The sequence below is a fragment of the Portunus trituberculatus genome, chromosome 42, assembly GCF_017591435.1.
Source record: "Portunus trituberculatus isolate SZX2019 chromosome 42, ASM1759143v1, whole genome shotgun sequence".
In the NCBI taxonomy this organism is placed as follows: Eukaryota; Metazoa; Arthropoda; class Malacostraca; order Decapoda; family Portunidae; genus Portunus; species Portunus trituberculatus.
In genome coordinates this window covers 23132870-23153434 of record NC_059296.1, presented here as the reverse complement: position 1 = coordinate 23153434, position 20565 = coordinate 23132870, and the positions used below count along the sequence as shown (strand labels likewise).

The following is a 20565-nucleotide window of genomic DNA, read 5'->3' as shown; positions in this document are numbered from 1 at the left end:
CACGCACGCTGTGCCGCATCCCCCCCCAGATGAGAACCGCCTTGTCGTGGTGGGGGGGGGGGTCTCAGCTCTGTCGTGGACAAACTTTCGTATCATGTGGGACCTTTTTTTAAAACGACTGGTCCGCATGGGGACGAGGTACCCCGTCCACGGCAGCCAGCGCTCCCTCCCATTGCAGTCCGAGTAGGTGGTTTCCCTTGCCCCTGGAGCCAATTTTTGTGTAACTTTCTACATATGGTTAAACACAAAAAACTGTCAGGTTCTCGTGAGGTGGCTGACCTGGCCCGCGAGACGTCATCTTCAGGTCTGAGTGGGAAGGAGGATTCCTCTCCACAACGGCCTCCCACAACAGTCTCCTGTTCTGGGAGTTCTTCTAAGGGACGCATTTCTGCTGCATGTGACTCCCTTTTGATGGTAAATGTTAATCCATCTTTTTCTTATCACGCCTTGCACTCCCTTCTCAAGGTGTATGGCACGGTTCTTCGCATTCGACTTGTTTATGATAAGGATTTTCCGTCTAACCGCTGCTATGTGACTTTACTTTCATGTGACGAAGCCCGTCTGGCTTATGAACATGTAGCATCTCTTCCCCTTGCCGGCTCTGGCTTCAAAACAGAACTTCTCCACTCTCGCAATATTTCGGATAGTGAAACGGACTACATCCCAAATCTTTTTGACCACAATTCAGAGAGTTCAGTTCCTGAAGTCTGCCAGATCCCGCCTCTACGTTGGTTTGTGGCGTACTACAGAAATGGGCGCCATGCCACCCGGTACTTGTCTAAAGAGATCGGCACGATTCCTGAGGGAAACCTCAAGAAATATAGTAAGAGGGTGCTAGTGCGAGCGAAAGATATCACGCAGGCAAGGATGTTGCAACATCTACCATGTCCTTCTGACAGCATGTTTGAGACTATTAAGGCACATCCCACCTTTAATTACAGTAGAGGTTGTGTGTACAGTCAGGATCTTTACGAATTTCCTGAAGAGGAAATACTGGGTATGTGTCCTAACTCAGTCCGGAAGGTGACAAAGATGAAGAATTTGACCAACATGGTCCTTCTCACCTTCTTTGGTTCCACCCTCCCAGACCGTGTTCATATCAGTCCTATCAACCTTAGGGTGAGGCGCTTTGTTTCTCGCCCTCTTCAGTGTTTCTCTTGTTATGGGTACGGTCACGGCAAAAGCTCCTGTAAGGAAGCTTCTTGATGTGGTAATTGCTCGGCACTAGATTCACACTCTGAATGTGAATGTAAATGCTACTGCTTACTGTTTCCATTGCCGTGATGCTCACCAGGTACGTTCCAGGCAATGCCCCAGGTATCGCCTGGAGCAGGATATTTTACAGCTTGCTAACAGCCAATTCATTAGCCTTGGTAGTGCCCGCCGTGAACTCCTGTACCGCTAAAAGGATGGTACTGGTGCGACATCCTATGCTTCATTGGCCGCTCGCTCTTCAGCTGAGTCTGCCGGTCCGAAGACAACTCCTGCTTCCTCTCGCTTTGTTGGGGCGGGTGGTCCTGTTCATTTCGCCAATAAGTTTGCCCTTTTGTCCGACGTCTCAGTTGAGTCACCTGCAAGATGCGACGAGAATAATACGGACTTAACCAAACTAAACCATATAGTGGATGTACATTTGCCTCCTGTATCGCCTAAGCCATTGAAGGGCATGATCAAACGGCACCGTGGCTCTGCGGAATCGATAGATTTTGCTCAGCCTAAGCAATCTAAGGTTTCTCCCGGTGCACATGATCGTGAGTCCTCTAGGGACTGCTCTGCAATGGTATCTCTAGTAGTTTCTGTCCAGCCTTCTGTGACGCCCTCCGTCTCAGATCGGGCTTCTTGTGATGAGGACGGTCTTAGCATGGAGACATCCGATGATATTGTCACAGCCGTCCCTCGTGGACCCGCTGTGTCAAAAAGTGGAGACCAGCCTGACCCTCGTCCTCCGAGGACCGGTAGGAGTGATGATGGTTCGCATCACTCACTGGCAGGCCAAAAGGCAGTGGTCCAACGAACCGGCTAATCACAACTCCCGGCGTGTTCTCGTCGTTTCATTATTTCTGGTCAGGTCAGTCACGGGCAGCCTCAAAAGGCTCGCCCGTCCACTGCACCCAAATAGTCATCTTCAAGCTTCTACAGTGGAACTGTAGAGGCCTTCGCGCCTCGTAGGGGGAAATCCGAGCTTTACTGTCAGAGTTCTCTCCAGCCTGTGTAGCTCTGCAAGAGACTATGCTTGGTGATAGTACTTATTCTAGTCCTCCTGGCTATCGTGCCTTTTTTAGCACTCCTTTCCCTGACCAGGGCCACCACGGTGGTACAGCTACTATAGTCCATCAGGATATACCTGTTGTCACTTTACAACAACTCTCCCTTCAGGTGGTTGCTGTTAAGGTTTTATGGGACGATCCTACACCATTTGCAGTGTATATCTCCCTCCTCGGCTTCCTGTCTCCAGGGTGAGCTTGACGGCCTGGTGCATCAGCTGACTCCGCCTTTTCTTTTGTTGGGAGATTTTAACGGCCGTCACCCATTTTGGGATGAAGGTCCTAGTAATCCTCGTGGGGTTTTAATTGGTTCTTTTATTGAGGATGAGGGATTGGAGGTTTTAAATTCTGGGATGTTACACATTTCCACAGTCCTACTGGGACTTTTACAGCTATCGATCTTTCTCTGTGTACATCTAATTCTTTCCTTGATTTTAATTGGCGGGTCCTACCGGATTTACACGGTAGTGACCACTTTCCGATTTTATTACAATCTGTGAACTCTGAGCCACAGTCCCGGCCCCACGCTGGGTTTTAGACAAGGCAGATTGGCCTCGATTCACAGACCTTAGCTCTTTTATCCGTCGCTGGCTGACTTTTCTACTTGTGCTGAGGCTGTTGATTATTTTACCGATTTTTTTATTTCAGTAGCGCTTCAGACAATCCCTAGGACGTCAGGTCGCTTTACTAAGCGTCCCGTTCCTTGGTGGAACGCAGCATGCACTAAAGCTGTGCAAGAGAAACGGGCAGCTTTCTCGTCTCCGGCGACATCGTGGGGACCCGCAGTGCCTGGAAGCTTTCGGCGCTGCCGAGCTCGGGCCCGCCGCGTTTTGAAAGAGGCACAAAGAGCCTCTTGGAAAGCTTATGTGTCTTCAATTAATGCCCACACTCCTCTTACAGATGTCTTTAGCAAAGTCCGCCGAATTGCTGGGAAGTATTCTGCTCCTCCCCTACCAGTTTTGTTGTCTGCTGGGCGAACGGTGGCAGACCCTAGGACTGTCGCCGACCTCTTCGCGGAGCACTTTGAAAGTGTTTCTCGGAGGCATCCTGCAGCCACGGGCGCACGTCACCGACAGAGAATGGAATCTCTCGGCATAAATTTTTCTTCCGCTGGAGGAGAGTCTTATAATGTCCCTTTCTCTGCTTCCGAGTTGCGGACTGCTTTGTCTCAGTGTCATGACTTTTCTCCTGGTCGAGACGACATTCCTTATGCCTTTTTGCGTCACATGTCTGACCGTACTTTTTATTTAAATCTTTATAATATGATTTGGCATACCGGTGACTTTTCAACTTCTTGGGCTGTGGCAGTGGTTCTCCCATTTCCGAAGCCTGAGAAAGATAATCTCCAGGCTACGAACTACCGTCCTATATCTTTGACATCCTGCATTTGTAAAGTTTTAGAAAAGATGGTAAATGTAAGACTCATGTGGTACTTGGAGAGGGGGAAGTACTTGTCATCGGTACAGTACGGCTTCCGAAAGATGAGGTCTACTACTGATGCTCTTTTATCCCTAGAGCTAATCACCACCATCAAGTAACAGTGTTTTTTGACCTGAAAGAGGCCTAAGACACGGCTTGGTTTCATGTCATTTTACAGTCTTTGTTTAATTTTGGCCTTCGTGGCCACATTCCTCTTTTTATCCAGCAGTTTTTATCCAGACGTTATTTTACGGGTTCGAGTGGTGAGTGCTCTCTCTGAGGCTACTGCTCTAAATGATGGCGTTCCACAGGGAAGTATTCTTAGTGTTACATTATTCGCAGTCGCCATAAATGGTGTTATTGATACTCTACCAGATGGCATTCACAGCTCTTTTTATGTTGATGATTTATGTATTTCATTTGCTGCTGCTAGGATGTCACTGATTGAGCGCAAGCTCCAACTGGCGATCAATAGGGTTTCCAGTTGGGCCAACATGAAGGGTTTTCGATTCTCCACCTCCTTTTGTCGCAACCGTGGTGTCCATCCAGATCCGGATTTATACCTCGCCAATAGACGCCTCTCATGCGTGAAGGCGACTCGATGTCTTGGCCTTTTATTTGACAACCGTCTCACCTGGGTTCCCCATTTCCGTTCTCTTAAAGCGTTTTGCAGGACGGCACTATCCCTTCTTCGGGTTTTAAGTCACACCTCTTGGAATGTGGACAAGGATAATTTGCTGCTTCTGCACCGTACCCTCATACTCCCAAAGTTGGAATACGGCTGTGAGATCTACTCATCCGCAACGGATGAGTAGATCTCACAACTACGCGTGCTTGACTCCGTGCATCATGCTGGCGTCCGCTTGGTTACGGGTACATTTCGTACATCTCTAATACCTAGTTTATTAGTGGATGCCGGATTCTGGCCGCTCGACCTTCGGCGACAGTCTTCGATGCTCCGGTGTTGGTTTCGCACCCACCGTCTTCCTGATTCTGTCCCTTGTCTGTCAATATTGCGGGACTCTCGTTCGGAGGTTTATGTCACTCGACCTGGTCTCCTTAAACCTTTTGGTCATCGAGTTGGAAATCTCATGGCGGATTTATCTATCAACCCCACTCCTGTGTACTCTTTCCGTCTCCCACGAGTTGGTTATTGGCAGCTTCCTGTTATCTCATTATGCCCTCCTGCCAATGATGGCAAGAAGGATTTTCTGCCAGCTCTGTCCCACACACGGTTTTTACAACATTCTTTTATCCATTCTAATGATATTCCTGTTTTTACTGATGGTTCCAAATCCAACGCAGGCGTTGGTTTTAGTGTGGTTTTCCCCACTTTTTATCGGTGTCCCAGCCTTCCTTCAGTGGCATCCGTCTTTACTGCCGAGTTGTCTGCCATAGTCCTAGTTTTACAAATAATTTTTACTCTCCCGGTTTCGTCTTTTACAATTTTTAGTGACTCGCAGTGCTCTTACTTTTTTCTCTTGCACTATATCCTTTAACCCTTTGGTTTTATCAGCCCTGGAGTGGCTATATATTCTTACACAACGAGGATATCGTGTTGGGTTCTGTTGGGTCCCTGGTCACGTTGGTGTTCCAGGGAATGAACACGCAGATCGCCTCGCTAAAGAGGCATCAAGTCGGGCTCCATCTCCTGCCCCTGTTCCGTTTCGAGATGTCTTTCCTCTAATTCGTGAGGCAGTTGCAGCAATTTGGCAGAGGAGATGGGTAACGGGGGTCGCAACCTCGAAAATGGGAGAGATTACTACTTCCACACTTCCTCAGTGGACTTACACCCATGTCCGGGATCGCCGTGCACAGACTTTATTGGCGCGATTTCGTATAGGTCACACGTACCTTACACAAATGTATCTCCTGACCAGGGACCCTCAACCTTACTATGATGACTGCTTGGTGCCGCTCACCGTGCGGCACCTGTTTGTAGAGTGCCCTAGTTTGATCGAGTTACGACACCGCTACCTCTACCGCTGTCGTGGTAGAGATAGCGGTGTCTATTATATCTCAAAGGTCCTTGGACCAGAGTGTCTGGCCCAGGGCCATGACGTTTTAAGTTTCTGGGAGAAGCTGGTCTCCTCCCAAAGCTTTTAATTTTATTCTTATTTTATTATATGCATTATAATATATTTTTTTAGTTTTATTGTATTTTTTAGTTTTTAGATACTGTACTGTTTTTAATTGTTTTTATATAGTTTTTTTTAACTACTGTCATTTTAAATGATTGAAGCGGCGCCAAATGACCTTAGCCGTTGCGGCGCCTTATTCAAAATCCATACATCCATCCTGTGTCGCATCGTGTGACGTGCCCTTAACACATATTTCGTCTCGCCTCTGCAGAGGTTAATGCTTCACAAGAAAAGTATAGAGCAACTTTTGTTCGCTTTTTTTTATAAGGTACAAGAAAATTTGCGGCTAAAACCAAAATATTCCGAGGAGGGTGCAGTGTTTTTATCACCATGTCCCTAAGCTGTATCTTGCCATATCCTGAACATGGTATGCCTTCATACAAGAAATAACTCATCAGGATGACCATCGTCCATTATCTAACATCGTTAGATCTCTATGACGCCGAAAACGTCTATGCAAAGGAACGGTTCGGTTGCCAATCTCACTATGAGACTTCGATTTGTAACGTATGAAAATAAGTTGACTTTTTATAAGACTTCATATCTTAATAGTTTCTTGTAGTCTGTTTCCTATCCTAGAAGAAAAAAATATATCATACGGACTTAGTTTGAGTCATCAATGTTAGTAGGGGTTGGTATTTCTCTTATGGCTCGAAGTTTCTCTGGATCCGGCGGAATACCACTACTATTAATCACAGGAAAGGTACTTTTTCATGAGGAAGACAGCACTTAAAGGGGTTGAGTTTGAGTCATGCTTTTTGTATACGCTCAAATACCTCCCAAAGATTGTAGATGCGTTATTCACGTTAGGCATAAACGATGATCTCATCCAGGTAAGAGAGGCAGATTTTCCACGTCAGGCTGGCCAGGACAGCATCAATCAAGCAGGAATACGATGCCGGTCCGTCATATACCACAAACGGAGGGACTTGAAATTCCCAGAGCTGGCCATTCCCTGTGCAGAAGGCCGTTTCCTCTTTGTCCTTTTCATTAATGGGAGTTCGTCAATATCTACTCTGCAAAATCTAACGTCAAGAGCCACCGGGAACCATGGAAGGCTTCCAATCCACACAAAAACTCTAAGAGTCGTCTTTCTTTTTGGCCAATACTAATACGGACGACCAGGGGCTTGTTGATGGCTGAATAATGCCGCGTTGTGCCATAGTTTCCACCTGGTTACGTTCCTCCACCCTCTGTGTTGGTGGCTGTGTCTGAAACTGTTGTTTGATTAGTGGTCTCTTTGTATGTATGCAGTATGTGAGTTTGGTTAATCTATTGTCATCGTCTCGATGGGCAAATATCTCCATAATCAAAAAGAAGGTTCCTCAAATCGCACGTTTGTGAGGATGTTAGGTTATTAGGGATCTCTAGCAGGGTAATCATGTCTGGGGTGTCTTTTGGCAGGTCTGTTAGCTCCCCGGGGTCAATAGTGCGAAATAGCCAACCTTTTTTGAGATGTATTGGTTTGGAGGAGTAGTTGAACACGACAACGACTGCTGACTCAGCACTTACCTATGACTGCTGGTGTTGCTCTAAGTCCTTGGGAAACTTCGGTATAGGGGGAAAACACAGTAATGGTGTTGGGACTGTCGTCAGACAAAGTATCTGGTGCCAGAAGTTGGGAGAAACGTCGATGTTATCAGAGAGGTAACGTACCTTAGGGGCTGGGCCGCAACCTCCATTGGGTATTGTAGTATGCTCATGTGTCAAGATCTTGACTCTGAGGGGCCTGAGGACATCCATCCTGAGTACCCTGTCTACCCTGACAAGCCCTTCAAGACAATAAGTGATGTCCTGACAGTGTTGTTTTCCCACTCAAGTGATAGCTGTCGTGCTTGTCCTATCTTATCATGTCGGCTCCTTACACAAGTGATGTATGCTGAAAGATCCCTAGTCTGTGTTTATGTTGGCTATAGAAGGTGAGAGAGAAACAGTTACAGCTGGTGCCTTGTGTCCACCAGCATAATTGCTTCCTATCCTTGAGCTTTAATGGGGATCTTTATGTTGCTGGCGTCTGATTTGATAGGGGTCATCTAGTGTCCTACGAAGAGCCCCTGTTGGAGTTTAAAAGCTGGTTTATGTTGCACTGTTTCTGTTCTCACGACACTCCCGCTGCAGGAAGTCGATGGTACCGCAATTCCAGCACCACAAGTTATCCTTGTTGTGGTAAGATTCCCTTGGTCTGTGTCACTTTCTTTCGTGATCGTCCCGTAGCTGTCGCTGGAGGGCGGCAATAATGGCTTCCAATTGGTCCAAGAGAGTAGGTTCAATAACAGTGGATACTACCACGACTGGTGGTGGGAGAGTCTGCATAATTTGATGAAGGCGTTCTGCCTCCTCCCAACCTCCATCCACAGTTGTCGTTCGTGTTCCTGTTACTTCTCTTCGCAGCTCGAGAGGCAGAGCTTTAAAAAACGGTACCATAGATTCTCTCTTGATGATGTGTGCGCCCGCACCACTGAATGCGCAAATTGCTGGTTTTCGAGCCTTTCTTGTGAAGGTGGTGGCGTAGTGGATAAGGTGGTGAGCGTGGGATCGGACAGACGTCCACGCGTAGGTTCGAATCCCACCACGTACAACCTTAAAACACTTTGCCATTTGTCGAGTGGTTTAAGGTTACCTATATGTCACCATGATACCCAAGTTCTAGGTGGTCACACCCAAGATGAGCTTGGGTGGTGATATGGGCCCTAATATGGGTACCACTATAAATAAAATTGCCTGCGCCACTAATGGGCGGAAGCTGAACAGCGCTTCCCATACACTCTTCAAGTGTGCCTACAGGCGCTATAGGCCTTACCGTAAAAAAAACAAAAACAAAAAACAAAGCGAAGCTTGGGATTTCCTTGAGTGAGGGTAGCAAGATCTCACCGCTGCCACCAGTGTTAAGAAGCTAGATGTTTCTTCCCCGAGGGCCAAGGAAACGGAAAAATCCTTCTTTTTTTCATCTTGTATATATAATTAAATTTAAGTGTTTAAAGCCAGGCAGCGGATGCCCAGAATGACTCCCACTTCGGAAATGCTAAGAAGCGAGCGGCCTGGTGTGGGTGAAATCCCGGATACTGGTTTCTCCACGGCCAGGTGGTGCATATTTGGCGCATCTTTGGCAAATGGTAGGGACTGAGTGGCTGGACGAAGGCAGATCCCTTGCCCCAGGCTGCACAGGTTTCCACGACAGCGTCACGGGACGTCCAAGGCAGCTTCCGTCCCGTTGGTGGTGGAAAGAAAGCGACGCGGGTTGGGGCTTGGTGTCTGCGTGATGGAATCCCAAATCCCAGACAAATGACTCTGCTCTGCGCTTTTTTTTTTTTTTATTACGTTAAGGCCTATAGCGCCTGTAGGCACACTTGAAGAGTGTATGGGAAGCGCTGTTCAGCTTCCGCTTCCCCCGAAGCTCATCTTAGGTGTAACCACCTAGAACCTGGGTATCATGGTGACATGTAGGTAACTTTAAACCACTCGACAAATGGCAATGTGTTTAAGGCTCTACGTGGTGGGATTCGAACCTACGCGTGGACGTCTACCCGATCCCACGCTCACCACCTTATCCATTACGCCACCTCCTCCCTATGCTGCGAAGGGGTGAGATCGGGACGGGTACAGCACACAGGTCTTGCAGACGGGGATGAGTGGCAGACTCAGAGAAGGGGACTCTGGCAGCGACTGCAGAACTAGAAGGAGAGGGGTGAGATTCAGGGGACTGGGAATCTGAGTGGCACAGCAGAGGGAAGAAGAAAGCTTTGGGAGCTGAGCGCTCCGCCAGAGGGGGAGGAGAGGGAATTCTGGGATTTAAGAGCTTCGTCAGAGGGAAGGGATGAGGAATCCTGGGAGCTAAGGGCTTCACCAGAGGGAGAGAATGAGTAAATCTTGGGAGCTAAGCGCTTTGCCAGAGGGAGAGGAGTGAGGAAGAGTAGTTGTTGTTTCCAGGAGCGAGGCCAAAGTGAGGAAGAGTAGTTCTTGTATTCCAGGAGGCTGAACAGGATATGGCTCTCATCTTGCAGCTTATATTCACTCCGAGGCTCCAGTACGTGCTCCCTGCAGACACGTTGGCAGTATTCGGACTCCCAGCTTGGTTGTGGCGTCGTCGTCGTCCTAAGCGTCATAACTTTTACTTATAGGGCGGTGTGGAAAAAGTTGAAACGTAAACAGATTATAGAAAAAAATCGTGAATAACCCAAAAAGAGAGAAAGAGAGAGAGAGAGAGAGAGAGAGAGAGAGAGAGAGAGAGAGAGAGAGAGAGAGAGAGAGAGAGAGAGAGAGAGAGAGAGAGAGAGAGATGGGAGAGGTCTTGTCCTTTCCACCGAGGTGTTAAGACAATAATATTGGTCCTGTAAAGGTAATGCAACGCAGCTCAAGGGGAATTCGGACAACGCCCGAAAATAAAACGAATATAGGGGCCTGACCCTCCCTAAGGTATTGAGATCCTCTCACAGAACTCAGCCTGTTGTTTAAGACGTTTTCGTGAAACTCGGTCTGCACCTCCAATATCCTTCAATGATACTCAGCCTCCACTTCTGAGATTTTCGCAACAAAGCCTCAGGAATAGAACTAAAACAACCAGACAATTCAGCAGGAAAAACTGCAATGGTTTGCATTAGATAGCTTTAGTGTCAGGTCAATGGTCACTAAATGCAAATTCTGACCTGAGACTACCTAAGACTAAGCACTGTTGCTAATACAACTTATTCTACAACCATATATTTTCTTATGTTCTGTTGTTAACAGTATTATTGCTGTAATGATTATAAAAAAAATAATTATATTAATGATAATAATAATAATAATAATAATAATAATAATAATAATAACAATAACAATAATAAGTGTGGGTTGAATACTTGTTAACACATCCTGTTTTGCCTCCTCATACAGCATCAGTATAAGCCTGGCCAACATCTATCTGCAAGGACTTAGTGACATGAAATTCTTGGACGTTGGAGTTGGAATGATAAAAAACAAAACTGTACATGGTACTGTGATGTTTAAGAAGATACGTCTCCTTGTTGGGACCTACTCATCCAGTGGCCACATCAACAACCTTCCATTCAATGGAGAGGGACCTATGTAGTAAGTCTACTTTGTGATGCACGAAATATTGCAAACAGGCATGTAAATTTGCGGGTAGGGATAGATAGATAAATAGATAGATAGATAGATAGATAGATAGTTAGATGAATATATATATATATATATATATATATATATATATATATATATATATATATATATATATATATATATATATATATATATATATATATATATATATATATATATATATATATATATATATATATATATATATATATATATATATATATATATATATATATATATATATATATATATATATATATATATATATATATATATATATATATATATATATATATATATATATATATATATATATATATATATATATATATATATATATATATATATATATATATATATATATATATATATATATATATATATATATATATATATATATATATATATAGAGAGAGAGAGAGAGAGAGAGAGAGAGAGAGAGAGAGAGAGAGAGAGAGAGGAGAGAGAGAGAGAGAGAGAGAGAGAGAGAGAGAGAGAGAGAGAGAGAGAGAGAGAGAGAGAGAGAGAGAGAGAGAGAGAGAGAGAGAGAGAGAGAGAGAGAGAGAGAGAGAGAGAGAGAGAGAGAGAGAGAGAGAGAGAGAGAGAGAGAGAGAGAGAGAGAGAGAGAGAGAGAGAGAGAGAGAAAAGAGAGAGAGAGAGAGAGAGAGAGAGAGAGAGAGAGAGAGAGAGAGAGAGAGAGAGAGAGAGAGAGAGAGAGAGAGAGAGAGAGAGAGAGAGAGAGAGAGAGAGAGAGAGAGAGAGAGAGAGAGAGAGAGAGAGAGAGAGAGAGAGAGAGAGAGAGAGAGAGAGAGAGAGAGAGAGAGAGAGAGAGAGAGAGAGAGAGAGAGAGAGAGAGAGAGAGAGAGAGAGAGAGAGAGAGAGAGAGAGAGAGAGAGAGAGAGAGAGAGAGAGAGAGAGAGAGAGAGAGAGAGAGAGAGAGAGAGAGAGAGAGAGAGAGAGAGAGAGAGAGAGAGAGAGAGAGAGAGAGAGAGAGAGAGAGAGAGAGAGAGAGAGAGAGAGAGAGAGAGAGAGAGAGAGAGAGAGAGAGAGAGAGAGAGAGAGAGAGAGAGAGAGAGAGAGAGAGAGAGAGAGAGAGAGAGAGAGAGAGAGAGAGAGAGAGAGAGAGAGAGAGAGAGAGAGAGAGAGAGAGAGAGAGAGAGAGAGAGAGAGAGAGAGAGAGAGAGAGAGAGAGAGAGAGAGAGAGAGAGAGAGAGTCGTCGTGGGGAGAGGACGTGTCCCTGGTCGCTCCTACAGTGTGTCTTCGTGTCCGCCTCACCTGAAGTAAGCAACGTAGGAAGTGTACAGCAAACAAGTAAAGTGATTTACAGTGCAGTGCAGTGAAGTGAAGTGACTTAAGTGCAGTGTAGTGCAGTGAAATTACAGAATAGTGAATAGTGCAGCAGGACAAGCGGTGCAGTAGGAAGCCAGTCGACCTGACCTCACCTCACCCCACCTGCCTACTACTGGGGCGGAAGTCCCTCGGGAATTAAGACCAGCTGCACCCACATTCATTAAAGGATATTCTCTCTGCCAAACCTTCCCCATTACTGACCCTGTCACTTTTTTCGTGGATAACTCACAAGAAAATTCCTCTTCCTCGAATCTTCCCCATATCCCACCCACGAATCTGGTTGACGAGCAGCCGGAGGACGGCCTCGATACCCTACCGAAGGGTATCTTTCGCATGAGAGGCGTCTATTGGCGAGGTATAAATCCGGGTCTGGATGGACACCACGGTTGCGACAAAAATGCATGGCTACGGTTTTCGAGGTGGAGAATCGAAAACCATTCATGTTGGCCCAACTGGACACCCTATTGATCGCCAGTTGGAGCTTGCGCTCAATCAGTGACATCCTAGAAGCAGCAAAAGAGATGCACAAGTCGTCCACATATAAAGAAATGTGAACGCCATCCGGTAGAGTATCTATAACACCATTTATTGCAACTGCGAATAGCGTAACACTAAGAATACTTCCCTGTGGGACACCGTCATTTAAAGCTGTAGCATCGGAGAGAACACTCCCAACTCGAACCCGTAAAAAACGTTTGGATAAAAACTGCTGGATAAAAATAGGAAGGTGGCCCCGAAGGCCAAAATTAAACAAAGACTGTAAAATGCCATGACACCAAGCCGTGTCGTAGGCCTTCTCCAGGTCAAAAACGACTGTTAATTGATGGTGGTGATTAGCGAAGGCCTCACAAATGGAAGACTCTAGGGATAAAAGAGCATCAGTAGTAGACCTCATCTTTCGGAAGCCGTACTGTACCGGTGACAAGTACTTCCCTCTCTCCAAATACCACATGAGTCTTATATTTAACATCTTTTCTAACACTTTGCAAATACAGGACGTTAAAGATATAGGACGGTAGTTCGTAGCCTGGAGATTATCTTTCCCAGGCTTCGGAAATTCTTTCAAAATGCGGCGGGCCCGAGCTCGGCATCACCGAAAAGCTTCCAGGCACTGCGGGTCCCCACGATGTCGCCGGAGATGAGAGAAAGCTGCCCGTTTCTCTTTTACCGCTGCAGTGCATGCTGCGTTCCACCAAGGAACGGGACGCTTAGTAAAGCGACCTGACGTCCTAGGGATTGTCTGAAGGGCTAAAGAAATAAAAAAAATCAGTAAAATAATCAACAGCCTCAGCACAAGTAGAAAAGTCAGCCAGCGGACGAATAAAAGAGCTAAGGTCTGTGAATCGACGCCAATCTGCCTTGTCTAAAACCCAGCGTGGTGGCCGGGACTGTGGCTCAGATTTCACAGATTGCAATAAAATCGGAAAGTGGTCACTACCGTGTAAATCCGGTAGGACTCGCCAATTAAAATCAAGGAAAGAATTAGATGTACAAAGAGAAAGATCGATAGCTGTAAAAGTCCCAGTAGGACTGTGGAAATGTGTAACATCCCCAGAATTTAAAATCTCCAATCCCTCATCCTCAATAAAAGAACCGATTAAAACCCCACGAGGATTACTAGCACCTTCATCCCACAATGGGTGACGGCCGTTAAAATCTCCCAACAAAGAAAAGGCGGAGTCAGCTGACGCACCAGGCCGTCAAGCTCACCCCTGGAGACAGGAAGCCGAGGAGGGAGATATAAACTGCAGATGGTGTACAGTCGTCCCATAAAGACCTTAACAGCAACCACCTGAAGGGGAGAGTTAAGTTGTACCGGGATAACAGGTATATCCTGACGGACTAGATTAGCTGTGCCACCATGGTGGCCCTGGTCAGGGAAAGGAGTGTTAAAAAAAAGCATGATAGCCAGGAGGACTAGAATAAGTACTATCACCTATCATAGTCTCTTGTAGAGCTACACAGGCTGGAGAGAACTCCGACAGCAAAGCTCGGAGTTCCTCCCACGAGGCGCGAAGGCCTCTACAGTTCCATTGTAAAAGCTTGAAGACGACTATTTGGGTGCCTTTTGAGGCAGCCCGTGACTGACCTGACTAGAAATAATCAAACGACGAGAAAACACCGGGAATTGAGGTGTGCCGGGTCGTTGGACCTCAGCCTTTCGGCTTATCGGTGGATGATGCGAACTATCATCACTTTTACTGGTCCTCGGAGGACGAGGATCAGACAGGACTGCACTTTCCGATACAGTTGGTCCACGAGGGACGGCTATGACAATATCATCGGACGTCTCCATGCTCAGACCGTCCTCATCATTAGAAGCCCGATCTGAGACGGAGGGCGTCACAGAAGGCTGGACAGAAACTACTGGAGCTACCCTAGCAGAGCGGTCCCTGGAGGACTCACGATTATAAGCACCGGGAGAAAACTTAGACTGCTTATGCTGAGCTAAATCTAACGACTCCGCAGAGCCGCGGTGCCGTTAGTTAGACCCTTGAAAGGCTTAGGAGATACAGGTGGCAAATGGACATCTACTACATGGGTGACTTTGTTCAAGTCCGTATTTTTCTCGTCACTTCTAAGAGATGACTCAACCGAGTCATCAGCCAAAATGGCAAACCTGTTAGCCAGATAAACAGGACCACCCGCCCCAACAGAGCGAGAGGTAGCAGGAGGAGTTGTCTTCGGACCGGCAGACTCAGCCGAAGAGCGAGCGGCCAATGAAGCATAGGATGTCGCACCAGTACCATCCTTCTGGCGGTACAGGAGTTCACGGCGGGCGCTACCGAGGCTGATAAACTGACTATTGGCAAGCTGTAGAATGTCCTGCTCCAGGCGATACCTGGGGCATTGCCTGGAACGTACCTGGTGAGCATCACGACAATGAAAACAATAAGCTGCACCATTGCAATGCTCCTCTGAATGCGAGTCGAGTGCAGAGCAATTACCACATCGGGAAGCTTCCTTACACGAGCTTTTCCGTGACCGTACCCATAGCATGAGAAGCACTGAAGAGGGCGAGAAACAAAGCGCCTCACCCTAAGGTTGATAGGACCGATATTAACACGGTCAGGAAGGGTGGACCCAAAAAAGGTGAGAAGGACCATGTTGGAGGAGTTCCTCATCTTAGTCACCTTTTGTACTGAGCTAGGGCACATTGCTAGTATTTCCTCTTCTGGGAATTCATAGAGGTCTTGACTATAAACACAACCTTTGCTATAGTTAAAGGTGGGATGAGCCTTAACAGTCTCAAACATGCTGTCAGAAGGGCATGGGAGATGTTGCAACATCCTAGCTTGCGTAAGATCTTTGCTCGCACAAGCACCCCTTCCCATACTTTTTCAGATTCCCCTCAGGAATCGTGCCGATTTCTTTGGACAGGTACCGGGAGGCATGGATGAAATTCCCACGCCCATTTGTATAGTACGCCACAAACCAACGTGGAGGTGGGATCTGGCGGACTGCTGGAACTGAATTCTCTAAATAGTTTTCAAAAACATTTGGGATGTAATCCATGTCACTGTCTGAAATATTACGTGACTGGAGAAATTCAGTTTTAAAGCCATGGCCGGCGAGGGCAGAGATGCTACATGTTCATAAGCTAAACGAGCTTCATCACATGACATAAACGTTACATAGCAGCGGTTAGAAGGAAAGTCCTTATCATAAACCAGTCGAATGCGAACAACCGTACCATACGCCTTGAGAAGTGAGTGCAAGGCATGATAGGAAAATGATGGATTAACATTTACCATTACAAGAGAGTCATATGCAGCAGAAATGCATCCTTCAAAAGAACCTCCAGAACAGGAGACTGCTGCGGGAGGCCCTTGTGGAGGGGGAATCCTCCTCCTTACTCAGACCTGAAGATGACGTCTCATGGGCCAGGTCAGCCACCTCACGAGAACCTGAATGTTTTTTGTGTTTTCCCATAAAAAAAAAAACAGCTACACAAAAATTGGCTCCAGGGGCAAGGGAAACCACCTACTGGGACTACAATGGGAGGAAGCGCTGGCTGCCGTGGACGGGGTACCTCGTCCCCATGCGGACCAGTCGTTTTAAAAATAGGCCCCACATGATACGAATGTTTGTCCACGACAGAGCTGAGACCCCCCTCCCAAAGCATCCCAGCCTGGACACCCAACCATCCAGCACAGGACAGCCCCTATTGGGCGATCCCTCCAGCGGGTGGCTCCGCTGGTCCACTGGCAGCCTACGTAGGAACCATTTAGTCTGGCCCCTCACTGGCGACCGTACTAGCATGGGTAGCCCTCTCCCCCTCGAAAGGGCAGAGCAGGGGCCTAAGCCCCCTCTAGCCTAGCTCGCCAGGTCACAGGGGCACGCAAGCCCCCCCACCACGACAAGGCGGTTCCCATCTGGGGGGGTAAATGTGGTGGAGCAGGGACAAGTAGGAGTACTCACCACAGGTATTCCTTCTCCATCCACACCTCATCCTTCACCTGAATTACCGGAGGAAAGAGGTCAGGCGCCATCCCAAGTCCCTACCACACCTTCACATCACCCCTCGCTCGTATCAGCAGAGGAAAGAGAGCAAGGGCGGTCACTTGCTCCCTCCCCATCATCATCTCAGCCTGAGACATCAACAGGGGTGCCGAGGCGACGAACGCAAACAAACGGCAACAGATCTGAAGGAGGTCAAGCAGGAGGGCAACACCGACCACCCAGAAGAAAGAAAACAGTGAGACGAGGGAACTCACAATCAGAAGCAACACCATTACCACTACCACAGCAAGGACGACCTCAGAACAGTAGTAGTCCGCGTTACACACCGCAGCAGCGTCCTAAAAAGGTGTGTGAATACTGCCAAGGTCGCTTCCACTCAGCTTTGGATTGTCGTGTGAGGGCTGCCGACGACAACAGGAGCTGGTGAAGGCAGTGAAACAGACTGGCCAGGAGATGTTACTCGCGCTGAGAAACGTTACTTGGCAACTTCACCAGCCTGCTTCACACCAGAGGCTGGCCGCGCCCCCACTGGTGACTCCTGCAGGACCGCCAGCTTCTCGACCCCCCTGGTCCCTCGCCCCTTACCCATATGGCGTACAGTATGGAGCAGCGCCCCACCACTACTCAGCGATGCTACAAGCCGGCCAACAGTGAACTAAAGATAGTGTCGGCCAATGTGAGGGGCTTTCACACAAACATTGGGGAGCTCACTCACAGTGTTATTATTAAGAAAAATATAGATTTAGTGTTTGTGTGCGAAACTTTTTTAGATGCCAAGGTGCCAAGCAATTATGCCCGTATCAAAGGGTACTCACCATAGATTAGAAAAGACCGCTCTACACAAGGCGGGGGTGTGGCATTCTGCTTTAAGGAGACTGTGAATGCTCAAGTAGTAGAGCCACCCACACCCATACCTGGGGAACTTGAGCTCTTGACATTGAAAATAATCGACAGCAATGGGAAGGGCCTATTGTGTGTGGGTTGCTATCGGCCTCCATCACAAGGAACAGTGTTGCTGGACTACCTAACATTAAAGCAGGAGGGCAACACCGACCACCCAGAAGAAAGAAAACAGTGAGACGAGGGAACTCACAATCAGAAGCAACACCATTACCACTACCACAGCAAGGACGACCTCAGAACAGCAGTAGGTCTTTGATGACTGCCAGTCAGTGTGACAGTGTAATAGTGATTGGTGACCTAAATCAGCACACAGTCAGGGACGCCTTTAACTCACTACTGGTTGTGCATGACATGCACAACTACGTCACCTTCCCCACGCACAAATCTGGGTCGTCCCTGGACCCGGTGGTGACGGATCTTCCTTCCCACACAGTCCCACTCGACTTTGTAGGGACCTCAGATCACGTGGCTGTATTCACCAGAGTAGAGTTCAAGACACCACGTGAGGAGAGCTTCGAACGAACCCTCTGGAGCTGGGAGGCTGCCGACTGGGACGCCTTTCGTGCCGCACTGAGGACTACAGAGTGGGGAGGAGTGCTGGGTGGCGACGCCAACCAGCAGGTGAGGCAGCTCACCGAGCTGCTTCACAACATGCAGGTCTGCTGAGTGCCGCACTCGGTCCATAAAACAAAGGCATCAGATCAGCCTTGGTTTGGTCCTGCTTGCGTTGCCGCGTCAGATGCCAAATACAAAGCCTGGCGTGCTCTCAAGAGGCACCCGACGGCCAGAAACAGGCTGAGGCACCGAGCGGCAACAGGGCATATGAATGCCCCTGGGGAGCTGCTCCAGCCCAGGTGCAGAACGTGACACCAACAAAGGTAGTTCCTCAACACGTATATCGGCTTGTGTAACGCTTTTGTTGCTGTGCAAGCGAGTATAGAGGGCTGCTGGTCCACGCAGCAGTTCAAGTGTACAGTGAATGAGTGGCTGCTACGGACAGACAGACAGAGGCAGGCTTTCGGATAGAAGGCATTAACTGTGACTTCTTTAGCCTAATATTGTACGAAAGTATGTAATGTATAATGTACAAAACTCTGTATATCAATGTAAATTGGTATAAATAAAGAGAGAGAGAGAGAGAGAGAGAGAGAGAGAGAGAGAGAGAGAGAGAGAGAGAGAGAGAGAGAGAGAGAGAGAGAGAGAGAGAGAGAGAGAGAGAGAGAGAGAGAGAGAGAGAGAGAGAGAGAGAGAGAGAGAGAGAGAGAGAGAGAGAGAGATCTAAATTGAAAGATGAATTGACGTAGATGCAGAAGTACAAAACACTAATCAACTTACCTAAAATTACTCAACAGCATCCACCTGCATGATTTCTCCATTTCCTTCTCTATCAAATGGTACTTCAAACCCTTCTCTGTCATCCCATGTGTTGATTACAATACCAGCCACCTGGCCCTTGATCTTCTGCGCATGGAGGTAAGGAACACGAGAGAGAGAGAGAGAGAGAGAGAGAGAGAGAGAGAGAGAGAGAGAGAGAGAGAGAGAGAGAGAGAGAGAGAGAGAGAGAGAGAGAGAGAGAGAGAGAGAGCGCAATCAAGAAAAAATAATATAACTTTCTTCACTTATCCAGTACTATTCATAAACATGACTAATGTAAAACAATTAAAAATTCAGAGTTCCTCAGTTAGTATGTTAAAATGTCAAAGTTACAATCGCCATTATTCAAAATATTCAAAGGATTGGAAATTTATTAAAAATAATTTGTCATTGTCATTATAGACTGTAACAAAAGAATGTTTCATTGTAAATGAAAATATTATTGCTATGGGAGGTCTAGATTACTACATTTGGGTACTATTGATAGTATTATCATCACTGGTCGCTGAAGGATGTTTCTAACAAGACATAACAGCTTTCTCACTGCACTTTCTTTCCATTTTCAGACTCACTTTGACCATTTGAATGCAAATGAAGGCGCTGATCTCGGTCAAGTTGTGGACATTGTCGTCCCTTCCTTTGGACAAGACATTGTTAAAGAACTTGAGTTCCTCCTCTCCACTACATATTATGAAAAATTGGATACCATCCTTGTTGGACTAATCAATATAAAGACTAAGTGCACCAAAGGGATACGTGAGGATGTTCTAAATACTGTTCAAGTAATGAAGATGACACAAGATATTATCAAAGAGTTGATACCTTGATCAAAGAGGAAGAGCATCTGCATCACTGAACCTTTCAAAGATGTACTATGCATATGTATACATGATTAATTTATTGCTTAGCATGTTTATAATGTAGTATATACGATTAATTGTATGTTAATATCAATGAATAGTAAAATATTCTGTGAACAGTACTTTTACCAAAATTCCATCCGTAACACCTGCATGGAGGATGTAAAAATTAACATTATTCCTATGAGATGTAGTATTTGATACATAGCTTATGTACAAATATGATTATTATTATTATTATTATTATTATTATTATTATTATTATTATTATTATTAGTAGTAGTAGTAGTAGTAGTAGTAGTAGTAGTAGTAGCAGCAGCAGCAGCAGCAGCAGCAGTAGTAGTGGTAGTAGCAATAGTAGTAGTAGTAGTAGTAGTAGTAGTAGTAGTAGTAGTAGTAGCAGTAGAAGTAGTAGCAGTAGAAGTAGTAGTAGTAGCAATTGTAGTAGTAGCAGTAGGAGTAGGAGTATTAGTAGTTATAGTACTGTTACGTAAGGGGTGTTTTAGTTACCCCTCCTCCCCGGTGATAGAAGCCTGTAAGTAGAGAATTGGGGTGGAAGGGGGGATGGGGGTTAGAATAAGGCGCCGCAACATCAGCGGTCATCTGGCGCCTCTACAAAATGTAAAAAAAAACATCGTAAGATAAAAAAATAAATAACTAAAAGCAATTAAAAACTACAAAACTAAAAACAA

General features: G+C 46.5%; 1 protein-coding gene across 1 annotated transcript in view; it reads left to right on the top strand.

Annotated features, from left to right (window-relative positions):
• LOC123517639 overlaps positions 1 to 19990 on the top strand; it is a 55633-nt gene extending 35643 nt beyond the window's left edge. Inside the window, exons 4-6 of the mRNA XM_045277940.1 lie at positions 10697 to 10891; positions 18992 to 19112; positions 19580 to 19990. Of these exons, the coding sequence (XP_045133875.1) occupies positions 10697 to 10891; positions 18992 to 19112; positions 19580 to 19840 (577 nt within the window). The 3' untranslated portion in view covers positions 19841 to 19990. The remainder of the gene's footprint in view (positions 1 to 10696; positions 10892 to 18991; positions 19113 to 19579) is intronic.
• Positions 19991 to 20565: the final 575 nt, after the last annotated feature.